This window comes from Lonchura striata, chromosome 3 (genome assembly GCF_046129695.1).
Source record: "Lonchura striata isolate bLonStr1 chromosome 3, bLonStr1.mat, whole genome shotgun sequence".
NCBI lineage: Eukaryota > Metazoa > Chordata > Aves > Passeriformes > Estrildidae > Lonchura > Lonchura striata.
This window is the reverse complement of record NC_134605.1, coordinates 18289867-18317618: the sequence shown is the minus strand read 5'-3', so window position 1 is coordinate 18317618 and position 27752 is coordinate 18289867. Positions and strand designations below refer to the sequence as shown.

General features: G+C 44.7%; 1 protein-coding gene across 1 annotated transcript in view; it reads left to right on the top strand.

Moving 5' to 3' along the window:
- Window positions 1–25667, top strand: part of EHD3 (EH domain containing 3) — a 30163-nt gene extending 4496 nt beyond the window's left edge. Inside the window, exons 2-6 of the mRNA XM_021537018.2 lie at window positions 2670–2846; window positions 7563–7660; window positions 20736–21148; window positions 22122–22286; window positions 23646–25667. Of these exons, the coding sequence (XP_021392693.1) occupies window positions 2670–2846; window positions 7563–7660; window positions 20736–21148; window positions 22122–22286; window positions 23646–24173 (1381 nt within the window). The 3' untranslated portion in view covers window positions 24174–25667. The remainder of the gene's footprint in view (window positions 1–2669; window positions 2847–7562; window positions 7661–20735; window positions 21149–22121; window positions 22287–23645) is intronic.
- The last annotated feature ends 2085 nt before the right edge of the window (window positions 25668–27752 follow it).

Here is a 27752-nt window from a genome sequence, read left to right as displayed (position 1 = left end):
TAAGACAATAACATTGGTGTGTAGTTACTTTTGTTCTTTTGTTGAGATTTTTTTGTTTTGTGGTTTTTTAAGTCTTAAACATGAAATAAACACAGAAATGCTTTGAGACATTAGCTGAGTGGAGCTGTGATAAAATTTTTTGAAACAGTCTGTCTGGAGGAGTTGCTATTCCACGCAGGACTTTTGGTTAGTTTTTCTGGGAAGCTTTACCTATAAATAAAAACAATTCCCCCCTTCAACTAATTTTTACTCCTGCTCAAAAATTGTCATATTACACGTGCATTTCAAGCCTCTAAAAAATAAAAAAGGTGGTTATTACAGCAAGGCTGCAACCTAACATCAGGAGTAGGGGGCCTTTCTCAAAAGCCCTTCACTTGTTACATTTGACAGTTGTTAACACTGCCTATTTCTTTTCTCTCTAGTATTAGCGTGGGGTGAATGCAAATATTTATTTCTATGGATTCAGTGAATTTTCATCTATATAAAGTCACTGGCCTGACAGCAGCGTCCATCAGGGACTAGTGAATTGCCATCTAGGAGGCACAGGCTTAGTTTCCAAAGTCTGACCAAGTGGCTTCTAACCTAGCAAATAGTTGAGCAGTGTAAAGAGCTTCCCAGGGAATTGAACCAAGAACATTCAGGTGATAATTTACAGAGCCCTTGGTGGGAGAGAAGTAACCCCCCCTTGTTCTAAGGTGCTTCAAGCTAGAGAGGAGTTGCTGTGGCTGCCAGGAAGGGGTGTTGTGATCACCTGCCAGAGAGATGGCACACACCAGCACTACCTGCAGTCTGCTTTTCTCAAGCAATGACCCACTTCTATAGGAAAGTTTGAGAAAACCCTTCATAAGGCTTCATTAAATAGGATATATCCACCCTAGTACAGGAGGTCAGAGGGCTGCTCTCTTCCTGGATTATTTCAGGTCTTTTAGGAGCTGCTCAACAGCTGCTGTTACATCTCAGTGTTCTGCAATTAAGAGTCACTTCTGGTGGCCTTCTGGAGAGCACAGGACTTGGAAATCATTTTGGACAAAAGATACAAGAAAATACATGATAATATACCAGTAAAGGAGGTATGGTTATCTCCTAAGGGAATTATGGATATGTCATTTGTGGAGGTATTATTGATGCAGTATGAGTGTGTACCAAGCCAGATAAGTATCAGTGGTTTGTCCTGGGTATACATTTGGTTGTTTTACCTCTCAATCTAGTTGATTTGGCCTTGCTTTTTGGGAACTGAAGACCCATTTGCTGACATGGTATCAATAAATAGCCTGCACAATTTTTTTTGTTGATCCTTAAAACACTAGATAGTGCTTACCTGTGTTAAAATGACAGTGAATGCAAGAACCCCTAAAAAGCCTTCATGTCAATGGTCCTATAATCTCTGACCACAGGGACTTCCCTCACTGAGACTCACCTGAGTGAACCAATTCTGGTGCTTAGACTTACCAGTCTCAATCATGAAAAAAATCTCCAGTCCTTCTCTTATTTCCTTTTCCACATCCCCATAATCTAGTTTTAACATGACAGCAATGCTGAAATAATCTTTCTACCTACTGAGGATTAGGTCAAAGCAATGGGAGAGGGAGTGCCAGCTATCCTCTGGCAACAAGCAATACATTATTATACTGACTTCCATAGTCCGGTAGTCATTTTATTCCTGTAACTAGCTAGAGCTTATTATTTGTCACTCTGACACCATCCCATACTGAGGGCTGGACCAGTTCTAGCTTCTTTTTGCAAGCCACGTGGACATAATGGTCTTAGTTTTCAGCACAGCATCAGCAGGTGGTTTTCTGCACCCACACACACAGGCCTGGCTTCAGTGGTGGCATTTGGCACCTTTGTGAGACAAAGGGAACTGTCCCATGCACACACCATTGACTCACCCTGAATTTGGCAGGGTCAGTTGGGATATGGTGCCATGGTCCTATTCAAAGCCCTAAAACCCCATGGGTGACTGTCTTTCCCTGAAATTTGCCAAACTACCTTCAGGAAATAATAAGGGATGCTGTACTTAGTGTGCTATCTAGCTTGATATATAGCTTGGAATATACTCCCCCACCCATGTGTGTAGTGCTCAATCTGCTTGAGCAGTTTGTAATGCAGGCCTGTGGCTGCATTTCAGAAGCACACAAGGACAGAGACTCAGACTTCAGTCAAGTGCAAGGGAAGTTGGCTTTTAAGCAACTGATCTGGACTGATGGCTAAGCACATTAGTTGTTTGAGTCTGTTGAAATGAGCAGCAGCAAAATAATTGATATTGGCACCAAGAGCCAGTAGGGTTTCAGGATTGTAGTGGTTTAACAGTAGCGTGTAGTAGGATTAACTCTGTGATTGCAGTGAACTTCTGTTTTTTACTGTGCTAAGTCTGCTCCAAGTGTCTTGAGGATTGAAGTACACAAAATGATGCAACACTATGAGAATATCTTCCCAGCAGCTATAATGGTCTTAATTTCTTAATCCACCTTAAATGAGCTTTCAATGTTGAGGTCCTAAGTAGAAAAGCTACCAAGACATTTATCAAACAATTGAGTGACAGTGCTAAAAATAGTCTCTGAAGGATCCATGCTCTTAAGCTTCATAATTGCACTGCAATCTGCAGTACAACTCATTTAGTACTTAGCAGTTCAAGTCTCATGCCCACACCCTGTTTTTTTCACTTACAGGTACCTGCTGGAGCAGGATTTCCCAGGGATGAGGATTGGACCAGAGCCTACAACTGACTCCTTTATAGCTGTTATGCAAGGAGATGTGGAAGGCATCGTTCCTGGAAATGCGTTGGTGGTGGATCCCAAAAAACCATTCAGGAAACTCAACGCCTTTGGCAATGCCTTTTTGAACAGGTCAGTACTCAAGAACTCTTGTTCTGCAGAGTGAAGTTAGAACCTAATGAACAGCACAGCAAGTAATGCAAAGGGATAAGGCACTTCTTTTCTCCCATCCCCATGGCTGATGCAAAGCCAGTCCAGTCCTTCCAGATGCACATAAGTCAGTTGCTGAAGGGCTGATAAATGACAAACCTTCATTTTACTTGAACAGACAAAACAAAAATGACATCATGGCCTAATCTTACCCTACAAGGAGACCAGAGGTAAATATATTCTTTGTTGTTCTCCTCCCCCCCCTTCAGTATTTCTAGCTTCTTCCATTTGTAATCAAAACCAGGCACTCTCCATTCCCATGCCTTATACATACAACCTCATGTGCAAATTGATGACTGCTCTAATGTGTTTCCTGTAAAAAAGAGTAGCAGGGTGTTTGGACAGCAGCTCTGTGACATGAGGAATTTAACCTTTCCATCCCTTAGACCCAGCCCAGCCATAGGGAGATTTTGGATCTAGGCCTCGCAGGAAGCCAGCAGCGCACACCCATATCCTAGATGAGCACGAACTGTGCTACAGAAGGCAGCAAACTGACTACACCCATCATCGATGCCTTCCCTTACACTGTGGGAGACACTGGAAACATGGCAGCTGCTCAGCCAAACAGCCAGGAAAGGTGGGCTGGGCTCTGGCTCCCATCTGATCTCCCAAGCTTAGAGAATGACTATCCAGAGGGTGCAGCATCTCCTGTCAGTACTGACCGCAGGAGTGCTGGTGTAGGCTGCAGCGAGACAGCGAAAGAGCCTGCAGAGAAGCATGGGGAGAAACTTGCTGGCAGGAGAGGGACCTAGCTGGAGTCACTGCTGTACAGAAAACCTCACAGTACCTCAGGGTGACCCGAAGCAGTATCTGATCACTGCACAGGAGCATCATTCAAATACATCAACATGGTCCTGCACCAGAGAGACTTCGAGAAACTCTTGTTGTTGCATAGGGCCTAGAACGCCTGCACCTGACCAACAGTTATGTCAGGTGACTGCCCACTCCCTATGCCAGGGCAGAACAGTAATTTGTCTTAAAAGAATAACAGGTCTTTTGCCTGGAATGCAGAGATCATGGATAAAGAGGACATAATTCAGAGCAGCTCAGCTGATATCCAAGAACAGCCACAGCTGTTCACAGCAGACAGTTCACTGCAGAGAAGGAACATTAGGCCAGGCATGGGGGGCAAAAAAGCAAACACTTCTGAACTAGCCTGATGGATGTGTCCTGAATGCAATTTGCTTCTGATAAAGCAAGGGATCTCTGCATGCATTAACCCAGTTCACTGTATCATGCTGTGCTCTTGTTATGCTTCTTCTACTCTTCCTTCTCCTGAGGAAAGAGTCAAGCCTGTGCAGGCAGCATGACAGAGGGACACAGCAGTGGTTCAGCAGCAGCATAAGTACAGTCCTTTTAGCAATACAGGGAGTAAGCACAGCAGCTAATGACATCTTTCTCTTGCTGACATGAAAAAAGAGGGGGTAATGATTTCTAAACTGACAGAGGAGACACGCTAAGAGGGACTGGCTCAGCTGTGTGAACATCACATGCTGAAAATGCTGATGCCAATGCCCAGCTAATTAGGAAATTAAACACACTGAAGGGAGTCAGAAATTTAGCAGATGTAAGTCCTGGTGCACCCACTGGACCATATCAAGCTGCCCACACTTACTTCTCCAGTGGGCCTGGCTTCTGGGCTAGGGACAAGCAGAGCTATCTCTGCCTTGTATGTACCTTGCTGCTGCTACATGTATGCTTAGGCCCTGACCTCAGCTAGGAGGCTGTGAGCAAGAAATATGCAGAAGGGAGCTAATCTGCAGGGGCCACACCTCTAAACTGAGATAAGAGTGACCATAAGAAAGTCTGCTTTGCCCGGGGATGCTTAAAGGTAACACTTGTCTGTGAGCATCTATGGAAAGGGACAGAGCAGCATGAGGCAGTAGCATTCACACAGGCCAGTCTGGTCTTGCCTGAGAGGTGGCAGCCCACAGCACTGTGTCCTGTGGGGTGCAGAGCCTGCTGCTCCAGGAGTGAGCATACACCCTTAGCTGGGACTCCTTCCCCAGAAGAGACTGGGATCTGCTGCTTTCCAGGAAGCAAAGGAAGAATGGTACAGTCAGGATTTGGCTGTGAGACAAGCAAATTATGCTGCTCAGTATCCTCCCTCCCTTCATTCCCAGGAGATGGAGCATCTGCCCATACCTGGGAGATAGGGCTGCCCAGGGCTGAAATGAAGATAGCAGGTCTGCAGAATCATGTCTCTTGTCTGCTCTTCTTGCCCCAGGTTGTTCCTAGGCATTGAGAGAAGGGTTTGTTTTCCTTTTTCCAACTCTGCTGGCCAACCCCCACCTCTGAGAAGATTCCAGAGAGATGAGAAGTTGCACCTTGTTATCAGGAAGACTTGTTTGGCACCAAGGGCCTGGAGCAAATTCAGGAATCTTGCCCATTAGTTCTGTATCCCATTGTTGCAAGAATTTCCCCATCCCCAGTTTGTTTTGGGAAGCTAAAGTGGAGTCAGTCCTGATTTTGAACAGCTGGAGAGGTAGATAACATGTTCCTTCAGCCCTATGCTCTGACTGTAAAGGTGGTGAAACTCTAGTTTGGCACAGCATTTTCCCCTTCATATGGCCCCAAACAGAATTAGGTCGGGCTCCCTGAGGTCCTGCAGTTCTTCTGGGACAACAGGAGGCCAGCAGCCTTAACTCTGCCAAAAGAGCCAGAATGCACTCACTCATGCTGGCCTCTGACCTTATATCTGAAATCTCCTGTGGAGTACTTTTCCTAGAGAAACTGGTGGAAAATCCCCCTGCCCCATTTAATATTACAGGACAAGGAGTACTCAGGGCTGTAACAATGAAGAGCAAACCTGGGTTGTCAGGACAAGGGAATAACATGACCTCCTGAGCCTTTTGTTCTCTGCTGCTGTGCCTGGCACTTAATAGGATAATCAAGCCAGTCCCCCTCTTTGGTATGAAGTTACACATTACACGGAAATGCTCGCTGTTGTCACCTGCCAAACTGGGGATGTGGGAAGCTGTAACATGTGGTCTGAAATAGCTGACAGCTTAGGGGAGGAGACACTCATTTCCCCATGAGCATTCACTCTTATCAGAATCTTCTTGGAGTCATACTAATAGAGCAATTGGGTTGTGGCACAGCCTGGAGGAATTCAGAGGTGCAGGGGCTTCTGCAGAACCAGACACTCATCAGATCATTGCAGGGTTGCATCTGCCTTGACTGCACTGAGTGGTCCTTGTGCCACTCCCTCCTCTGTGGTTCTGCCTCCTCCCACAGTAACATGTTTTTTGTGCCTTGATGTCACACCACCCTATTAATATGCATATGTACACACACACACATACACACTCAGAGCTGCCTGGAATGCCATCCCAAAAAGGCTATCCATGAAATGCTACCAGGAGCTACGGAAGCAGATAGGCTTTTAGTGTCCTTTGCTGTTACTAGCAACTGAAATAGATGAGCTGCAGCCCACAAAGCACAAGTGACTCTTCTTAGGCAGTGATTTGCATAGATACAGGATGGGGAACAACTAGCTAAACAGCAATTGCATAAATGGGCCTGCAGAGGGGGGAGCAGTGAATTACAAAGTGAATGTGAGCTAGCAGTGTCATACTGCTGTTAAAAAAGCAAACTTGTCACTGAGATGTATAAACAAACTGTCAAGTCTAAGAGATAAGAAGCAATCCATCTACTGTGCTCACCACTAGCAGGGCTATGGCTGGAATATGTCAGCTTGTAGCATCATGCCTGAAGAAGAAATATGCGGAGCAGTTTGAGAGGACCCAAAGGAAGGCTGCAAAGGTCTTCAGGGATTTAGAAATTAGCTAGAAAGGCAGCTAGAGAGAACTGGAAGAGATAGGAAAAAGAAATAAATAACCACCAAACTGATTTCTATAGAGGAAAGACTGAGGGCAGCAGGGCAACAATTGTCTGCATTGTTGCAAGAGGGGAAAAATAAATAATTTTCCAGCTCACTTGTGTTTGTGACTGAGAGGCATTATAGCATATGAAATTTAGATTAGACATTAAAAAAGAGGATTTACTGTAAAGGTTATTAAGTAATGGAGTAGACTCACAGCAAATGTTGGTGAGTCTGCATTTTTATGGATTTGAAGAACACTTTAGACAGATAACCTGACTGATCCTGCCTTGAGGCAAGAGGATAGACTGAGAAACCTCTTGAGAGTTCATGCTGCCTATGCTTTACTACTTCTGTGGTGCAATAATAGCACACTTCTTGTCTTTTTAAGACAGATTTGAAAGAGAACAGAAGTCCTACAGAATTGCTGATTTTTTTTTAAAGCAAATTATTTCAGTTCACTTGAGTTCAGGACTCTTCAGGGGAACGCTTAACCAAAGAAAAACAAATACCACTTCTTGTTAAAATCTAAACAGCACATAAACAAAACCCCAAATATTTTCATAATTCACAACTTGGGGGCCCATATAAAAAGTCTGTCATAGGTCATGACTGAGACCCATATTCCAAAGGCAGCAAAACAGAGAAAAGTGTCTAGTTCTAGTTTCATTCTCATTTCTTTAAGTAACAGTAGCTCTAAGCTCCAGCAGAAGACTTGAGAGATCAGAGTCTGACATGTCCCGTGCTGCCTATGATGTGTAGCACATCACGACTGTGTTTTGCATTTTTTTTTTAAACATTTATTTTCTAAACAGGTTTGTCTGTGCCCAGCTACCTAACCCTGTATTAGAGAGCATCAGCGTCATTGATACGCCAGGAATCCTTTCTGGAGAAAAGCAGAGAATTAGCAGAGGTAAGTCCCAAGTTCAGTTCTCTTCTAAATGACAGGAATGAAAACCAAAGGAACTCTATATGATTTTCACTTCACACTAGACAAGCTGTGGATAAAAGCAGTGGTAGGAGCCTTTCAGAGCTACAGCATTTCTTTGCAAACGGAGACCAAAGGGTCATGGTTAATCTTCTGCAGAGAATTTAGATGTTTTCAGGGAGGGCTGCTGACAAGGTCAGCAGTACCTGTGTCACAGTCCAGTATTTCCCCACGGAAGAGATTTCTATCAGAGTCAAGTGATAGCTATCTGCTTTGCAGAACCAGTTGCTTTCAGTGGCTTACTGATGATCCATAGCCAAGGTCTCCATTGTAATTTACCTGGTTTCTTGCACTGGCCAGGCTTCCTAAATCTAGTGTAGGACTGGATTGGGTTTAAGAACCACTGGCACTCAAGTTTCTCATTGCAGTAAGGAATCTGGAAATCACAAAATCCTAGCGTAATTTGTGTTTAAAGGGACATTAGTTTTAACCCCCCCACACCTTCCACTAAACCAGGTTGCTCAAAGCCATATGCAACTTGGCCTTGAATACTTCCAGGGATTGGGCATCCACAACGTTTTGGGACAAGCTGTGGCACTGCCTCACCACCCTCACAGTAAAGAATTTCTCCTCAATATCCAATATAAGCCTACCCTTTTTCTGTTTAAAACCATTCCCCCTTGTCCTGTTACTACAGACCCTTGTAACTGGAGCTGATGAATAGCATAGAGTCTCTTAGTGAACTTCTGAGGTCACTCTCAGACTCACCTTCTGAAGTGGGCAACATCTTTATACTTTAAATCTAACCTCTGTGGTCACCTTCTTGGTCTGTAAGGTGATGGTGGCCTAGCTTCCATTTCTGGAAGGTTCCTTAGATAAAGCTGGGAGCTATGCACCATTTCATTGGAAGAAAGCCAAGAGCAGTAATCTCAGCATTCAGGTTTGAGATCAGTTCTCATGCACACTGCCTATTAACAGTGCACAGTTGAGTTTCAGCAGCACAGGCTCCACCCCAAAGTGCTGAGGCCATATTTCCATGTTCTGCCCCATAAGATTTCAGCTGACTCATTACTTTCAAAGTTCTATGACATTTTTGCATTGAAATTTTTCTTGGAAACATTCTTTTTTGTTTTAGTCAAGCAGCCACCTCGCACAGAGCCAGGTCTTGTTTGTTATGCTGGGATTTTCCACCAGAGGAACCTTAGCTAGCAAAGAAGTGTCAATAAAGCACAGCTACAGTTCACAAAAAACCCTTCACATTAACTTTTTTCAGGATGGGCCTCTGCACTGCTAGGGAATCAGAAATTCCAAGGTGTGCCAGCCTTCATGAGAAGGTTGAAAAATATGTTGTGCAAGCATTCCTCCCCTCAGCAGAAAGTGTTATGGAGATAAAAAAAAAAATATTATGTGGTGTAGCCATTTTCCAGTCAAAAAATGCCACTGAAAGCAACCACTTCTCTCCTATGAAACTATCACAGTGAAAGAAACTTGCTTAGGAGGAAATATTTTTGTTATTAAAAAAAAATAAAAAGAAGGTATAGGTGAGTCAAAATGGATACATTTCAAGTCCCTTTTCCAGACCTCCTCACCAATTCAAATGCTGACACGTATTGCAAGATTTTCCTACTTTTCAGCTGTTTACAGAACTAAAAATACCCTCCTGCAGAATACACTGGCACTTCTTGCTGCTCCTGCAAAAATTTCTCTGTCAGCTTTCCAGTGGGTCTTGGTGCCCCATTCTAGATCCTGTCAGTCCTACCTTGGGGCTGGCAAAGGTCATGGAACTGATCATCATCATGGATCAGGCCAGGCAACACAAGCTTGTGAAAGGCAGGTCCTGCTTGACCAACCTGATCTCCTGCTGTGACAAGGTGAGCCAGTTCCTGGGTGGGGGAAGGCTGGGCATATTGCCTACCTAAACTTTAGTAAAGCCTATGACCCTGTTTCCCTCACATTCTCCTAGAGAAACTGGCTGCTCATGGCTTGGATGGGTGCACCCTTCCCTGGGTGAAAAACTGGCTGGATGGGCAGGTCAGGAGTGGTGGTGAAAGGAATTAAATCCAGCTGGAAGCCAGTCACAAGTGGCATTGCCCAGGGCTCAGCACTGGGGCCAATCATGTTTAATATCTTAATCAATGATCAGGACAAGAGGAGTGAGAGCACCCTCAGCCAGTCTGAAGATGACACCGTTCTGGGCTGGAGTGATGGTGTGCTGGAGGATGGGAAGGCTCTGCAGAGGAATCTGTAGAGGGATCTGAATGGATGGGACAGATCAATGGGCTGAGGCCAGTGCTAGATTTACAGTTAGATTCAATGATCTTAAAGATCTTTTCTAATCTAAAAATTCTATACTTCTGCAGCTACTCTAATACATGCCAGCAATGTCAGAACATGCTTATAGCACAGCTGTGCACTGTTGCAAAAGTCACTGGTGTACTTTAACCCAAGCCAGTAATGCCTCTGCAAACATTTGGAAACAGCTGAGGAGGTTAAAGGGGAGTCCCAGTTCTGTACATTTTTGCATGCTGTACATGTTTGCAAAAGTGGAAGCCTGTCTCAGCATGTGGAACAGGTTCTTCCTGGACAGCTTCTCTGCCCCCAGTACAATTAAGTGCACTTAGGGCAGAAAATTGGCACATTGGCCCTGTGACTACAGTGTGTGGTCATTTGACCCTTTTGCCAGGAGACAACTCCAGATGGAGTACAGCCATCTCCTGACCATCCTGCCATCCCAGGAATTTGCTCTGCTGTATCTCCAGCCAGACAAGGGGGCTGTCACAACCTGTCAACTGATCTAATCACAACAGTTAAAAGTCCAGTGTAAGTGGGACCTCGCTTTGTCACCATTTACATCTGGGACAGACTGAAGTGGTCATGTGGGCTAGGTCAGAGGACCTTGCAATAGATTCAGGACAAGATCTTCATCTGGTTTAGGTCAATATGGCTGTGTTGAGGCTGGGACAACTCTAGCAATTTCTGTCTACAGGAAGAGTCCAAAGAGTGCTGAGCTGCCTGTGTTTAGGAAGGGCTGCTGCCAGGCAATGGCTTGAGCTTATCTCGAGGTGTTTGAAAGGGAGTAGTCACCTCCCAGCTCCCATGGAAGAGGAATAGGAAAAAGTGGTGAGGTTAACACCTTTGCCACCAAGCTTACAAGCCAGCTGACCTCGTGAGCAAGTTGGTTTTGGAGGCAGATAGAGCAGCAGCATGGTCTAGGCAGAAAACAAGACAGCTGAAAAATGCTGACACAACAAAATTCTTCTGCTCCATCTATACCTTCCCAGCCTGCTCAGATTTCACTTCGGAGGGAGTCTGACAGAGGTTTTCCCAGAGACTTTGAAGTTTCTTAACTGCTTGGAACAGGAATGCTTTTCTTACCCCCATTGCTAGTAGTAGGTTCTAAGACCCTCAGACTGGGGTACCTGGGATGCAGTGTCAGGGAAGAGAGTAGATAGTGAAGCAGCATTCTGTCTACATTTGAGGGGGAAAGTAAAGATGTAAAAGATGTGGCAGGCTTTCCCAGCCTTCCCATCGCATGAGAACCAGCAGCATTTCTAAAAATAGGAAATTCCTCTCAGTGGGAACATCACAAGTCCATCTCCCTCCCCATTAGACGTCAGGAGCATTAGTTAATCTATATAGTGTCAGCTTAGCAGAATACCATGCTGTCAAATCTTAACAATCCATGAGAGCCACCTTATACCACTGCATTTCAAAATAGTAGCTGTTCCTGTTATTGCATCCATGTTTCAAAGAGCAGGAGCAAAGGAACAGGGTTTAAAGGATTGATTCTGGGGCCAAGTCCAGGTTCTGAAGCATTTCACTTGTCTGAACTGTGAATTAAATTCACTGCCTTGTTGCTGTTAAAGATGACAGATCTGACGGTCCCTTCACAGCCAGTGTGTGCACGAGCAAAGGGTGCTGGTGTTAGTGCACCAGCACTCAGCCTCCTACAGCCATCAGCAGGGCTTTGCAAATGGCTACCAAGCTTTGCTGCAAGGAATGCTGTATAACCCCAGGAAACAAAGCTCTGCACTGGCTCTCTTCCAGGACGGCATGACCATAAAGAGCCCCCTTCCCCCACAGAGCAGCCCATGAAGTTTCTCAGAGCAGAGCTGCAGGTTTAGAGCTATCAAACAATTGAGGATGATCCAGTCTGTCATAGCTGAAGTGCACATCCCTTTGACATGCAGTGACATTACCAGCACTGACACAGCAGCTGCTGCTGCTCTCAGGCCCTCGTAAAAAGTGTAGCCAAGGAGCTGCCTGTACTGATTTGACCTACTGAGCTCCTGACTCATGCACTACTTTGTGGTAGGCACCACAGTGTCATAGGTGTGGTAGCCAGACTCCCTAGGATGCACAGGTGTCATTTACAGGCTTTGTGGGAAATGTTTCCAGCATGTCCTGGCCCAGAGCATCCTGTCCTTCACTGCTTCTGTATTATCCTTGCCTGGAAGGCAGCCATTTCTCCTCTGATCTTTTTAACAGACATGAATCTATGTCCACATTTAAAGAACTAATGATTTCATTGCCTTGCCCCTTGTTCTGTGTCCTTTTTGTTATTTATTGTTTCTAGGGGAGCATGAGGCTGCAGAGATGCCCATGGGGGAGGTGTTTGTACCAAAACAGCACAGTCTTGTCTGCTTTGACAATTTGATAATGATACAAATGCCATCCACTTACAAAGCACTGTTCTGGTGTCACATAATGAGCTCAGGCCAGCCTGCTGGGAGGGAAGATGAGGAGGGGATGACTGTACTGACATAAACAAGGACCAGAGGAGAGGACCACAGATCAGGTCATGCAGACTCAGGACAGGAGTGAGAACTTCCTCATAATTCATCGCTCTGTGAGTCTGCCCTGCTAATGGAGCCACCTAGCAAAAAGAACTCGTGCGCTTCAGTGGCAGTGCCATCCCTGGGGGCCGAGCCTTGCACACTCTGCTGCCCATCTGTCTCAACCTACATCTGCCCTGAGCAGAGATTCAAGTCTGCCAAGTTCAGTGACACCTTGCTGTGTTTGATCCCTCTTTTGGGGTAGTACTTCCTGGATGTATCCTGAATACTTACTTCATATTTACTCTCTGTATGCTGCTTTGTCGCTTTTCTGCGTTAGCAGTGACCACAAGGTCCTAGCCGGGAGGTAAGGACTGGCAGTGTCATTCCTCATTGGCTTTCTTTCCAGTATGCACTATTCCAGTATTTTCTCAGCCTTCCACTCAGTTCCATTCTGCTGGCTTCAGTACAGCCTAAGCATCCCATAACCAAGGGATAGAACCCTAACCACCAGCCTCACCCTTCTCCTAGGAAAGCAAAATTCCCAAATGACCAGCAGCTTCAGCACCAGGGACATTTAATCACTCACCAGTCTGACAGCAAGAAGAAAAATGCTAATAGCAACAGTCTTGGGCAGTGCAGAGCTCTCAGCCTGGCTGTGTCTCAAACAGCCATGCTTGGAAGGGAAAAGCAAACACCAAGGGAATTGATGTTCTCCCACTTTGTGCAATGCTGTTTAGGGTACAATGGTAACAAAAAATATTTTTTCTGAGGAACTTTATCATGTGTGCTAGCAACAGCATGATACAAACTAAAGGCATCCACCCTAAAAGGAAGGCATTTCAAATATTTGCTATAATACTCCCCACTGGTGATGTTTGCTTATATTCTGTATTTCACTCTGCCTGGGAGGGTGAAAGTGCACTGGTTAGTTTTGACTTTCCAGTTCACCTCCATTACAGCTGCTCTGCCAACCTCCCTGATTTTATCACAGTCTCACTTAACACATACTGTTCCACTGAAATGCTCAGCTCTTACAGGCATGCTGTTCTGCACTTCCTCTCAAAAACAGCACAAAAATTAGTAGAAAATCTGCACAGTTCTCATTTTTATTTCTAGAAATATGTGAAGCCATGAGCCTAACTCTTCTGACCTGAAAGCAATATGCAGACAAAAGGTCAAGATTATATTTGGGGTTTGAGAAAGCCAAACCATTATTTGTTTGGTACTGGGGGCGGGGAGAGGGACTGTCTCCATGATTAGGGTTGGAAATACTGAGATATTTTGCAGTTCCAGAGCTAGATGAGCAAAAAAAAATAACACCAAAGAACAAGATTAAATGGCTGCAGAGATAGAAAGGGCTGTGCTTGTTTCTGTTCCTGTTAACATACAGCAAGCCTTTAATTTGTGTTACTAAATGAGTCTGGATTTTACAACAGCTGTGCAGCTTGTCCATTTGTTGTGCAGTGTGCACGCCAGAAATATTCTAAGTATCTGTTGCATTGAAGGAAGATGGTCATGCCATTAGCATCTCATCAATTTGCATTATTTATGCCCATCATGCATTCTTTCAGCATCCTGAGTAACAATGGAGAAGGAATATGTTTCCTGGTCCCTGGGAGCTGTCAGTCACTGGTGGCCATTTCAGGCCAGCTTTTCAAATATGATTTCTCCTGAAATTTAAAGTATGTATACCGGAGAATTCAGTTTGTGTTTGGATGCTATAATAAAAAAAAAGTTCCTTGGAATCTCAGCTACACATCAACGCTGCTATGCACTGACTTCTCTGGAAAACTTGGCCTGTATTCAGGTGCCTTCTGAGGTCCTAAAATCTGTCTATAAACTGTTTTCAGAACTGGCCCAAGTACCAGGTAATGCTCAGGTCCATCTGCCACAAGTGGCAGAGATAAAAATGTGTAGATGGGACAAGTTTTGTCTGTGTGTACACAGGAGTTAAACAGGCTTTTATAGAGAAACTTAGCTGTGGACAATGCTCTCAGTTTTGCTCCACCTGATTTGAATGTGCCTGGTGAGGTTTCATTGACTTTTGAGTGATATAAAGCCAGAGCCCCATCAGGCTCCCAGTCTCTTCCCCACCCTGAAGCCCTTGCAGTAAACAACATGAAAGCAAAAGGCCACACAGTCTGACACTCCAGGTACTGGTTAATGTAAATGTTAGCGTTGTTGCTAGCTCAGAACAGAGACCTGCTGTGCTTTCAGTCCTTTTGCCTTTGCTTTGGAAACCTTAAAGCCTCCAAAACGTATTTAATAATTCCATTAGTTCTTGGTACGGAAGAGGAGGAAATGTGGAGCACTGGCAGGAGGATGTAGCTCCCAGTGCTCTGAATCAGCAACTCCAGGACAGATTATTTATTTGAGTATAGGCACAGGCAGAAGTGATTGGCAAGCTGGGGCTTGCTCTAGAAATTAGGGCATGTGACATTCAAAGAAATCTTTTCATCCCAAAGGCTTTCTGTGTACTTCCCAACACACCCACAGATACGCATTACAGGAATTTCTTTATATTCCCCTGGGAGACAGCCACTTCCAGAGAGGAGTATGGCAACTTCTTACAAAAGTGTTTTAGGACGAGCAGCAGTGAGGTGTATCCAGTACCCACCCCTTCCTTTCCAGCATCCCTTCTGTCCTCTCCTTGCTGGCACCACCAGCTCCTCACCTTGAGAGAACTTGCTCAAATCACTGCTCTTCCACCCAGTCCCAGCTGTTTCCTCTCTGATACTCCTACCAGCACCTTTCTCTCTCTAGGACACCATAACAGCCACCCAACCCAGCTTCCCACTCACTCAAAGGGGTGTGTAACTTCCCCCACCCTCCCCTCATTTTCTTCTTCTGACCATGGTGTGACCTTCCTTCTCCTTTGCTCACAGCCATCTGTCACATTTGGGTAACACCTGCCCCTCCTGGCACATTTTCCCCCTCCAGTGTGGACTGCCTGCTTGTTTTGCAGTGACATAAATCTTCTTCCCTGGACTCTGAAGGGCTTTCAGGCAGGACATTGCTGTGACCACTTACACTAAGCCTCAAAACTCTCTTACTCAGTTACAAGAATTTTAAGTCATAAGCTCACTGGAATCAGCATTCATTTCATTTCTTTTCATCTCCCCAGAGCTGTTCCCTCTCTAGGCAGTCACTGGGAGCTTCCTTCTCATCTTTCTAAAGCTGGTGTTATCTAGAAATGAAAGATTTACCAGATTGTGCCACTCTGTAAGGCAGAGTTTTATGGCAGTGTCCCTATTTGTCAAGTAGGAGACTGGCTCTGATTGTCTGAGAAGGAAGCTCCTATGACTAAAATTCAGCAGTAAAGAAGTAAATTGCTAAAAGCAGCAGCACAGTTTACAGCAGTAATAACAGCAAGCTGTGAAATATCTGGTGCGGAGCAGCAGCTTTGGGGTTTTCAGCACTTCTTGAATGGAAGCAATTCTCACTGTTTCCATTCAACCCCACCTGAACTCAACTACCACAGGACCTCTGGCTATGGTTCCACAAGACAGGAAATCACTAGTATGCTTACTAGCAGTAAAAAAAAAATAGCACAAACAAACTAAACAAACACAAACAAACTAAACAAACCTAAACCAAGAACCAGTGTAGCTACATGGTGAGAAATGCTGAACCAGTGCATGCCCACGTCTTACTGGTTCGATTTGGCTTTAAAATCTTATAGCCAGGAAGATTTTGTGCTGGGTCAGGTATCATCCATCTTCCCACAGTCAGCATAAAGACTGTATCATGCCTGATCTGACTTGACAGAATGTAATTGCATAATCCTGACAGATCTTGGTGAAATGCATGCTGCCAGGTATTCCAGTGCTGCACAGACAAGAATTCATTAGGCCAGCCTGCCTTATGGAGTCTAGGTGGCAAGGTGTCTGCAAGATGATAATTTTCTCTGCAGTCTGAACCCACTGACAGTCCTGCTGACTTGTCAGCTTTGTGTTAAGTCTGTTGAGTCCTTTTCATGCTGTCAGAAGGAAACCTGTCCCATGAAAAAAACATCTGATGGAATAAAATTGTTATCGTGTTCATCTTGTCCTCCTACTACTGTATGATTTGGATTAATTTTCCATTCACCTTATCTGGAGGTTGTGAAAGAAGCTGCATCAGTGATGTTAGAGAATGTTTAGATATGCAGCATATTTTTCAACAAGGATGCAAGCACAACAGACAGGAATTACTGAACAGCAAATTCTTCCCTTTACAGTTCTATCTGAACATCCCTGTAATAATGGTTTTGCATTAATGCAGCTTTGGCAAGCAGTTGGCTTCCCAGCCACAGCTTTGGCAAGCAGTTGGCTTCCCAGCCACTGTCTAAGTTCACAATAAAATCATGCTGAGTTCCATGGACAGCTTCACCCATCCCTGAAACACTGCCAAAGCTGAGATTGTGCCTGCCTGCTTTTGTGAGAGCCCTTAACAACACCCTACAACACAGGGAGGCGCAGGGAGACATAACACATTTGCAGTGGAATGAGCAAGGAACACCAGGAAAACTCCTAATTTGACTGCAGATGAAGATCAGTTCTTGGTCTAAGCTCACACAGTAATAAACTGCCAGAAGAAAGAGGCAGGCCCAGTGCATCTGTGAAATGAAAAAGGGGCAGGAGGGAAGAAACCAAAGTGAGGCTGTAATGCTTAAGTTTAGTTACAGAATGAGCCTCATGCTTTCAGGTTTTGAACACCTCCAGCTCTGGCTAGAGCCAGGCAAAATGCCCTGAGTTCTCTGTGCCATTGAAGAGCCCTCCAAAAATGAAAGCTCCAAACTAAACATTAAAATATTAATCTAAGACCTTCTTTTAAAACACCTTTATTAATAGCTTGCCCGTAGCCATTTACACTGTCATCCTGCTATCCAAATGCTTTAGCAACAATCTATTATGCACTAAAAGCAAGACTGCAAAGTCAACCCTGTGAATCACATCTGTAAGCAATTCTCTAGGCACCGTGTATGAAAACACCACCAGAGTCAGTGACTGAGTAGACAGTTGTAAACAGAGCTCTGTCCCACGTCGTGCTGCGTGTTAAGGAACTTTACAACACTCGGGATAATTTTTCCCTCTTTCCCTCTATAGTGTTCCATCACTTAAGAACAGAATACATACAATTACACCTCATTTTTCCTGCCAAGTACCCCCATACAGAGAAAGGCAGCTGAGATCAGTAGTACTGCACACACAAGACTTAGTCTTTGCTCAGCTGGGCACCAACAGGAGAGGTTCCCCAGTGCCAGAGCAAGTGGGACATAGAAGGGGAGGGTGTGGGTTGGGCTTTTGTCCCAGCATGGGATGGAAATGAGTCCATGGTGATGCTTCAGAGCAGTCAACAGCAAGTGTTACTCTCCAGGGCTTTGTTCTCTCTTTAATGGAGATATGCAGGACAGCTGTCAGGAGAATATTTCTGAGCAAGCAAAGAAGCTAGGAAATAAAGTCTGCTAATCAATCTAGACATTTAATGAAGTCCACAGGGACATTCAAGATTCATTGTATGTTATTGTAGTAGTTGGGAATACACAAAGGGTCTGAGCATATATTAATTTCCATTTCTTGCTGGGTAGAACAACATTTATTTTTGTTAATTGGAAAGAGAAGCTCAGTAAATAGATACCTTCTAAGTGCCACTGTGGATGCAGGCTTGATACAGGATAAAAATCATGAGAGCTAAGCACCTAAAGATACTTCTGGACAAACCTTCAGACCCAGGCTAAGGTCAGTCTCCTGAGTCCTCAGTTAATACCAAAACTACATTTACTCTTTTTTTTCTATACTTCCCTTATTTTAAATAATCAATTCCCACTTTTACTAAATCCCTGCAAGGTGGACTGATTGTCAGATGCAGACACTTTCCCTAACTCATTCCAGCCCTATTAACACAGAGAGTGTAACAGTGATTTTTCCTCTACTGTCAAAGGGAAACATTCCACATGATCTCTGACAGGACATTACTGCAGCATTACAAGGTAGCCTAGAGAGCATGGCTGTTTTCCACCTAATTCTCCCAAGAAAAAGACTGGACAAAGTAGCTATGGTACAATTCAAACATGTGGCAGCCTGACAAGAAAACATCCCAGTCCATGAGATTTTACAAGGTTAAATGCACAAACATCTCCAAATAAAGTCACCCTGACTCACTGCTTCCATGATGGAAAAGCAAGCTGTGTAGCTCTGTGTATGAAGAATAAACTGTCCTGCCATGCCAGATGACTACCAGCCCTGGCAGACATGAACATAAACTCTCTGTATCCTCTGTTTAGCAAAGTTTGAGGGGGCATGGGAGGTCCCTGTTTGCACACCCATTGATCTGCTTGCAGAGGGACAGCTGACAGTCTGAACCCAGGCCAAGTGAAATGAGGTATCAGCATCGACTTTGTCCTGCTGCTAGGGCCCCCAGCACAGGTTAGGAAGGAGTCAGCACACTGATCTTTGCAGCAGATTTGCAATTAGAGCAGTGGAACAGAGCTCCCTGTAACCAGAACACCTGAGTTTAAAAATCTGAGGTTAGCACCTAAGGTTAAAATAGGCTGTTTAATATCTGAAAGCGAGCAGGGTCAATTTTATTTGAATTTTAAAAAACTGACTTGTGACTGTGAGGTCAGCCACACAGACTGAGCAAGATATGCAGCTATCTGTATAATATATTGAATGCTCAGAAAGTCTTTGTCAAAGCTAACACTGATTCTGAATTCTCTGAAGTTCTCAGCATCAAACGTAGCTGAGCAAAGAGCCAGGGCCCAGCATTGCTTGCTCTTATTAGAGGAGATACTCGTGTCCTAGTGAGCAGAAGGACACTGGTGGGACAAATATCTGTCTTTCATTTGAGATTTCTGTAGATCCCATAGAAGAGAGCAGGGCAAGGTATCCACAGCCAAGAACACACACCTCACATGCCCACACTCTGCCACCCCCTTTTCCTGTAAGGAGAGAACTGTAATCAACCAAAGCAGAACACTGCCCAGTAATAATACTTCAAAGTTGTATAAAAGTTCTCATTGGCAAAAACATTAATACCAGTTTATCCAGCTGAAGAGAATGTTCACATGAACTTTGCTCCTGACATAAGAGCCAGGATTTCACTCCAGTTTGCTAAGTCACATGGAAGAAAAAGCCAGCATGAAAAAGCAAGATCAGAGCTCATCTATCCTCCCTTCTTGTAGTTCCAGTCTAATGATTGGGATGCAGTGGTTGCCCTCCAGGTTTTAGAGAGGACAGAAGGAAAAAAAGGAAGAAAAAGAAAGGGAAGCAGGAGGAAAGAGCACCAAACTAATTATCATGTATTTATTCATGAAAGCCAAGATTAAAATAGTATATTAAATTATTTGAATGCAAATAGCATTTGCTCTGCCCTCATTTCCCTTAACAAAGTGCAGCATTTTGGTGACTCAGATAACCCCAAATATTGCACAGCATAGGAAAGCCTGACAGAACAGGAGACTGGTCTCTCACCAAGACTTTAAAGTACAATAAAAAAATGTCAGAGCTAGGAAAAAAGGTAATTTTGTTGCTGTCATTACTATTGTTTTAGGGACTTCTCCACACACTATTTATCATGTCCTGTACTGCTTGGAGGTGGACCCAGTCTGACACTGAGTCTATTATGTTTAGTCCTGAGGTATGTGAAATTTGAACCCACTGTTCCTGGCCTGTGTCTGCCTCTGGTGTTCACAGCAATGCTGTCTGCTAAGCATCAAGCTCTTGGCTAAGTGAACACAAATCATTTGGTTGGCTTTGTGCACATGCAGCAGGTATGACAGGATGATTACTCTGCTAAGGAAGGTTATTTGCATGCTGGGTTTTGAATTGGATGGGACAAAGTTAGTCTTGCACAACTAGACAACACCTGAGATTTATTAAGCAGTGGAGATTCACATCTCAAACCAGTCTGGGTGCAAATATTGTAATTACCCAGCTTTCTTTGTAGGCTATGCTGATGGCCAGTCATTCACAAACTAGACCTCTCTTGTTGCCACATACAAAACTTCTGCAGTAGGTGTTTGAATACAGCAGTTGCTCCTTGATGTGCATTTGAATGAAGATCTGGAGCACAAGTTCAAGACTTTAATGTGGGGAGGACAAGACTGTCCTTAACTGTGTGCAGTGACATTTCCACGTGAAGGACAAAGCCTCATCTCCCTATCAAGCTACCTGTTTTACTGGGAAGGCCACTTCCTTGCAAGCTTGCCCTCAGTTAGGTACAGATATAGTTTGAGTACAGCAGGTGGGCTCTCTACTCCCATGTTTAATGCATCTCTGCTCTTCCTCTCCCCCTTGCAGGCTATGACTTCGCCGCTGTACTGGAGTGGTTTGCAGAGCGGGTTGACCGCATCATTCTCCTCTTTGATGCTCACAAGCTGGACATCTCTGATGAATTCTCCGAGGTCATCAAGGCCCTGAAGAACCACGAGGACAAGATGAGAGTTGTTCTCAACAAGGCCGACCAGATAGAGACTCAGCAGCTGATGCGGGTGTACGGTGCCCTCATGTGGTCCCTGGGAAAGATCGTCAACACTCCCGAGGTCATCAGAGTCTACATCGGCTCCTTCTGGTCCCATCCGCTGCTCATCCCCGACAACCGCAAGTTGTTTGAAGCAGAGGAGCAGGACCTGTTCAGGGATATCCAGAGCCTGCCCCGCAACGCAGCCCTGAGGAAGCTGAATGATCTCATCAAGCGAGCACGGCTGGCCAAGGTAGGTGTTGGCATAGAAGCCCCAGGCTTTCGGTCTGGGCTGAGTGCAGCATGCAGCCTATGGGGAAGTGGTTTTGGCCAGTTGAGCTTGCAGGGCTGGTGGATCCTACTCTTTTTCCATCCCATTTAACTCAGGCCCAACATATGAGCCCTATGACAGTATGGGAAGAAAACAACTCCTTTGTTTGGTGGGTCAGTCATGGCAGGCCCAAGTGAGGGAGGTAACTACAGATCAAAGCAGGTAGCACTTGAAAGGATCTGGAAAGGAGTTGTTCTGTGGTAGCAACTTGAGAATTAGGACCAATTCAGTATATCAGAATCATACACCAAGGGAATTTATAAGCTCTAGGTCTTTTTCTTTAAACTTTCTCAGCCAAGAGAGATACTTGACTTAGATGGAGACTCACACAAACAATAAATAAGCTGTAGTATCTCTGATTATTTGAAATAAACTGAAAGAAGCCCCTAAAAATACAGGAAAAAGGCCCACATCAATTGAGAAAAGAGATCAAAAGATCCCTCAAAAGCTTTCAGTGCAAAGGTTTTCATTTCAAGAAAAAATGCCTGGTTTTCACTATTAAAAAAAAAAAGCCACAATGCTGCATAAGTTAAGGACTGGTATTCATACGAAAACATTGAACCTGTATGTTTGGACTGGAAAGGGACTGTTCCCTTGAAGGACATGCATAGTGGAAGAACAGAAGCCCCACCACTCCCTCCAGAAAGTGCATGTGAATGTCACTGTCTGTATACTCAGGACAGCACCTTGTTTTCACCTTGTCTCAGCACAGACAGAGCACAGAGCTGAGCATTTAGCACTGGAATAACAAACCATGGGTCCAGGTGAGCTGAACTTGCTCTTCAGGGTGGGACAAGATGGAGTCAAGTCCTAAGCAAAGATACTCTGCTGAGAAGAATTTTCTGATGTGCTATTTAACATTTGCTTTCATTCCATATAATTTCATTCCCTTCAGGTCCATGCCTACATCATCAGTTCCCTAAAGAAGGAAATGCCCTCAATGTTTGGGAAAGACAATAAAAAGAAAGAGCTTGTTAACAACTTGGGAGATATTTATGCCCGGATTGAACGGGAGCATCAGATCTCACCAGGAGACTTCCCTAATCTGAGAAAGATGCAGGTAAGCAGTGGCATCCTGGCAAACATGCAAGGAAAGAGCATTAGAGTAACTGCAGGGAATACAACAGAGCCATGCAGACATTGATTGTTGCCACCTGTGGGAAAAGTCTGCTGTAATGTTGAAATGTGCCTTAAAATATGTGCAGGCTATATTTGGGCATGAGCAGTTCTTAAACATAGAGCTCATGTGAATCATTACAGCTTCACGTTAATTTCTCTTATCTTTGCCTGAATAGCACTTTACAGCAAATTATTTCTTCTGGTTTTCTTTATTTTTAATTCTAGGTTCCATTTGCAGAGTTTTCAGGCCTAAGCAATTTATAATAAAAGGAAAGCTGTGTCCTGAAAAGGCTACATGTACCACATTCCTCAAGAGCTGTATTTGTCTTCTACTTCTCTCTTTGTTTCTAGAAAGAGAGAAAGGAAGGTGTGAAAACTTAAAGCCCCCTTCTGTTTTAAGTAGAGAAGCAGGCTTTTTGTTCTGCAGAACAGAGACCTGGCCCAGTGTTCACGCAAGTCAAAAACTTCAAAGGACTTGGATCAGAGCCTTGTATTGTACATTCAAGCAATGTTGGACACTGCTGCATTGCCATGTGGCTTCAGTCCAAGCAGAAATCTGTTCTGAGCTCTAGCTCTTGAGGTTGCTACTAGTTACCTATGGAAAACAGCATTTGCCTATTTTTGAAGATATATTCTCCCTTAATTGTTGGGAATGAGATCTGTGGGGTGTAGCCAATAGGAGATCTCCTTCACTGCTTGTTAAAATGTATGTTAAAACCTGTATGAATCCAGTTGGAGTGAAAAGTGTGGATTTAATGAGTAGAGTGTGAAAGATAAAGCTGTAGGTCTTTCTGCAGCTAAAAGAGAGTTCTCTGCAGGCCCTACTCAAAGCCCTTTTGCTTACCTGTCAAATTACAGAATTTAAGCCATGCTGTAAAGACATGTTCACCACCTCTTAGAGATGTGCTACTGTCTTGATGGCATCTGAAAGATGCATTGCATGGTGATGAGTACAGTGGTCTTTTGCCAGGTGGCATCTCCTTCCCGGAGCACAGAAGGGGGAGGGAATGTAGAGCACTGGCTGAAGGAGGTAGCAAGAGCACATACCAGTTTGCCTTGAACTATTTGGTCAATTTCTGTAGGACTTGAGATTAAAGTAAGAGCAAGGCCAGCCAGGGAGACCCCATGGCATGGAGAAAGCAGGGCTGTCAGAGGAAGGAATGCCAAACTCCCCACTCCGCTGCAGTAGCAGGGTTTTGTGAGGCAAGCAGTAGGCAGGCATCCCGCTGTACACCATTCACCATTACTCCACCATCCACGGCCATGTCACTCACCTCTTGCTGTGTTGTCCCATTTTAAGGATCAGTTGCAAGCCCAGGATTTTAGCAAGTTCCAGCCTCTGAAGAGCAAGCTGCTGGAGACCGTGGAAGACATGCTGGCCAACGACATCGCCCAGCTCATGGTGCTCGTCCGCCAGGAGGAGTCCCAGCGGCCAACCCAGATGGTGAAGGGAGGAGCCTTCGAGGGCACCTTGCACGGTCCTTTCGGCCACGGCTACGGAGAAGGTGCCGGAGAAGGGATCGATGATGCCGAGTGGGTGGTAGCCAGGGACAAGCCCATGTACGACGAGATCTTCTACACGCTCTCGCCTGTCGATGGTAAAATAACTGGTGCCAATGCCAAGAAGGAGATGGTAAGGTCCAAGCTGCCCAACACCGTGCTGGGCAAGATCTGGAAACTGGCTGACATCGACAAAGATGGCATGCTGGATGATGAGGAGTTTGCCTTGGCGAATCATCTCATTAAAGTCAAGTTGGAGGGTCATGAGCTGCCAAATGAGCTCCCTTCCCATCTCCTCCCTCCATCCAAAAGGAAAATAACAGAGTGAAAGGAAGGTTACAGAGGAGAGGGAAAGGGAAGGGGAAAATAAAAGATCTAGAAAAACATGTTTACTTAAATTATACCTTTAGATGTGAGATCACGTTTGGATTTGTACCTACTTTGCTGTATGAAGAACAAAATCTAAAGCAGAACAAAAAAGTCCAATCCTTCATGATATGCAATTAACTCTTCAGTGTACTGTCCCTGCTTTCTAATGTGTAGTCTGTAAATATGAAGGTAAAGAAAGGTTGTTGCAAACTAGGAGACTCGTTAAGCAAGAGTAGAAGAAAACCTGAACAGGGCTGCATTTTTGGAGAGTGGAATAGGCACTAATAGAAGTCTGCTAACTGCCAGTATCACTCCTGAGCTTTGGCTGCACCTTCTGCCTTTTAATGGGTCTTGCAAAATTCAGGAGACTTAAGAGAAACCACAAGGTCTTCAAGCTATTGGCCAAAATAAAGAGCATTTTGTAATAAACCTAAGCCCACACTAAAATACTAGATACTAAACTCCAGAGTTAAGAACTTTAGGAACCTTTATTCAGTGTTAAGATCCAAGTTTTACAAACATTCCCCTGTCCTTAAGGAAAAATACATCAATAAAATCTGAAAGAGCTCTGAACTGGGCAGCTGGAGTTCCTCATTTGTCACTGTGGGACAGGCACTCAGAGTTCCCAATCATCACTATCTCCCATTCAGTCCCCAAGGGAGATTTGTTCTGCAGGCACAGCCAAGAGAACCACACTGCAAGGGAAGCAGAGGGAGGGGGCCCTAGAGGTGGACATCAGGTGGGTTGGAAGGGAGGAAGACCAATTCCAGGCTCACCCAGCATTTCACAGCCAGTGGGTAGTGTTTGCTCTTTGAGCAGTGGTCATGTCAGTGATTCCTGTGAAGTGACATGTTTGTTCTCATTGTGCACAGTGAAAGCCACGAGGCCCCATTCTCACTGTACAGATACAAAGCCCCCACTGTCAGGTGGATCCATCACAAGTGCAGAACACACGGGCACTGGGCAGAGCTTGCTCTGCTCTGTGCCTCCACAAACCTAGCCAAGTTGTCAGCCTCCACACACTCTTCTCACCACACAGTTACACTTGATCCTCTCCAGAACTTCTACCCTGAGCCAACAGACCTTCCCCACTTCTTTCATGCTCTATGAAATTTTTGTTTTCAAGACCCGATTTTAGCAGAAATCCCTTGATTTCTTATTTCATTGCCTAAACACACACGTGTGCGCGCACTCTTCTGGTTTTTGTTGTTGCTTTGGAGCAGTGTGTTGTTCCAATCCTGTTGTCACTTTATATAAGCTGAGCTCCTACTGTGATGAAAAACCAAGATAAGTATAACTTATTTTATATCTCTCGTGTTCATATTATATAGAGAAATATATTCTGTGTATGTAGGATGTGCTTATTGCAGTACATTTATCACTTGTCTTAAAAATTAATGCATTAACCTTTTTTGTACCCTGGTCCTAAGACATTATTAAAAAAGAAAGGCCAGATCTGTCTGCTTCTTTATACAGCAAAATGAAATGGAGGTGGGGAAAAAAAAAAAAAAAAGCTTAGTTGTAAGTGCAGCAAAGGGAGCCAGTCATCCTTATGCACAGTCCCTAACATGCATGTACAGATCAGCGCAGCTGGACTGGGGTGTGCACTGCTGAATGATTGGTTGACATCTGGAATATCTTTCTCTCTGGCAGTCAAATCACAAGCTCTGTACTTGCCAAAGCAAGAGGAATTATATCTGTGATTCACCTTGTTCAAAATAGGGGAGGTAACCACCACATTTCAGTAGAAAAAATATATTGAAAGAGTTCCTTCCTGCCAGTCACAGATGAGAATGCTACAAATTTATTGAGATCTGGAATGGATGCAATAATCCTCAGTCTTAAATCTCACTATTTCTGTTTTTATGCTTTCTTTTCTGTCGATGTTCATGACAGTGATAGCTATCCCCCAGAGTGGGACAATGAGAGGCATGGAGTAAGACAGGGAGAGCAGTTAGGATAGTCCTGGGGAATCATTTGGAGAGAGGGTATGAGCTGTAGTAGTTGGCAGTTTTCATTTAGCATCTGTACAGGATGAGAGAGGGGTGACAGGAAATCATAGGGTGGAGAGCAAAAGCAATAAATGCAAATTGAGGGAAAAGCCAGCAAACTCTCATTCCAGTTCAGCTACCCAGTAACCCCCAGTTTAACTGTCATCACAGTACACATCTGCTGTGGCTGTCCAGGTCTTCCCGAGGAATTTGCATCCATCAGACTCCACCTGAGACTGAGTGGAGCACAGTGAATCAACCCTGCCTCTGTGTGGGCACAACTGTCTGATGGCCACACATACAGCACATTGCTTGTGCCAGCCATGTCATGCTGAAATTTAACTCCGTGAAAAGCAGAACATTACTGGTTCTCTCAAAGGGGATTGGAGAAAGTGAGCTCTAGTAGTTTTTTCCCTGTACAGTCCAGCAAGGTTCTCAGGTAGGCAAAAATTGATTGTAGCAGCAATCAAACAGCTTTCAAGGCACATTTGTGCCTGATTGATGGTGCATACAAGCTCACAAGCCAAACCACTGGCCTGTTGGTGGTGGTAGGTTAGTTACCAGTGCCTGACTGCAGTTGCGCTTTAGACCAATCTCAAAGAAAGGCTCGCTGTTACACAGGAAACATTCGCTGTGTTGCTGGTAGCAGCAGTTACCCCCGCACCGTGGCTGGGTACGCCAGCACATTCCACAGCTCCATACACTGTACTCCTCTTGTCCCTGTGCCAGCCTCTCCAGGATGTTCCTACAGGATTCACCCAGAAAGGCCAGCAGGACAGCAGCACAGAGAGCTCTGCCTGCACGGGTCACATGCACAAGGCGCTGCCGCAGCACTGCTGGGTGAGGTTTGCTTTCAACACCCCTCAGGAACCATTGGCACTGTCAGAGTGCAGCTTCCCCACTCGTGGTGGGGAGAGAGGAAAAAACACCAGCGCTCCAGTGACAAACACACCATTAATTAATAGGATTGCACCAGGGTCTGCCAGCAGGGCAGGAGACAAAGCAACCCTGCTACAGAGGGAAGAACAGGACAGCTGCGAGGGAGGCAGGTTATGAATAGTCCTCTTTACTCAGATAACTTCATCCAGCTCATTACCACTTTTGCTAGGCTCTTCAGGAAATTAAGAAAAAAAACAGCAATCAAAAAAAACTCCACTGAAACACCAAAAGACCCACATCAAACCTTAAACACTCCGTTCTATATTTAGAAATACATGGAATCCTGTATCTCCACTATGGCCATGAGAAGGTGCCATGTATTTCTCCATCCTCTTCCCAGATAGCAGCTGCAGATGCACACACCCCCCTTTTTTTTCCTTTTCCCTTCCGAGTTATGACTCCCTGGGCAATCCCAGCCACCTGTATTGTTTCCCACATCTGTGGAAGGATGTGATTTCCCAAACCCACCAGGACTCCAGGCACTGCACGCAGGCCTCCAGCCAGTGCATGTTCCTGCCAGTTCACAGAGCCACTCTCCAAAGGCAGTTATCTGTGTCCAACAGTGCTTCCTTTTCCAAGAGCAGTTCTCAATTACCAAACAAGATTTC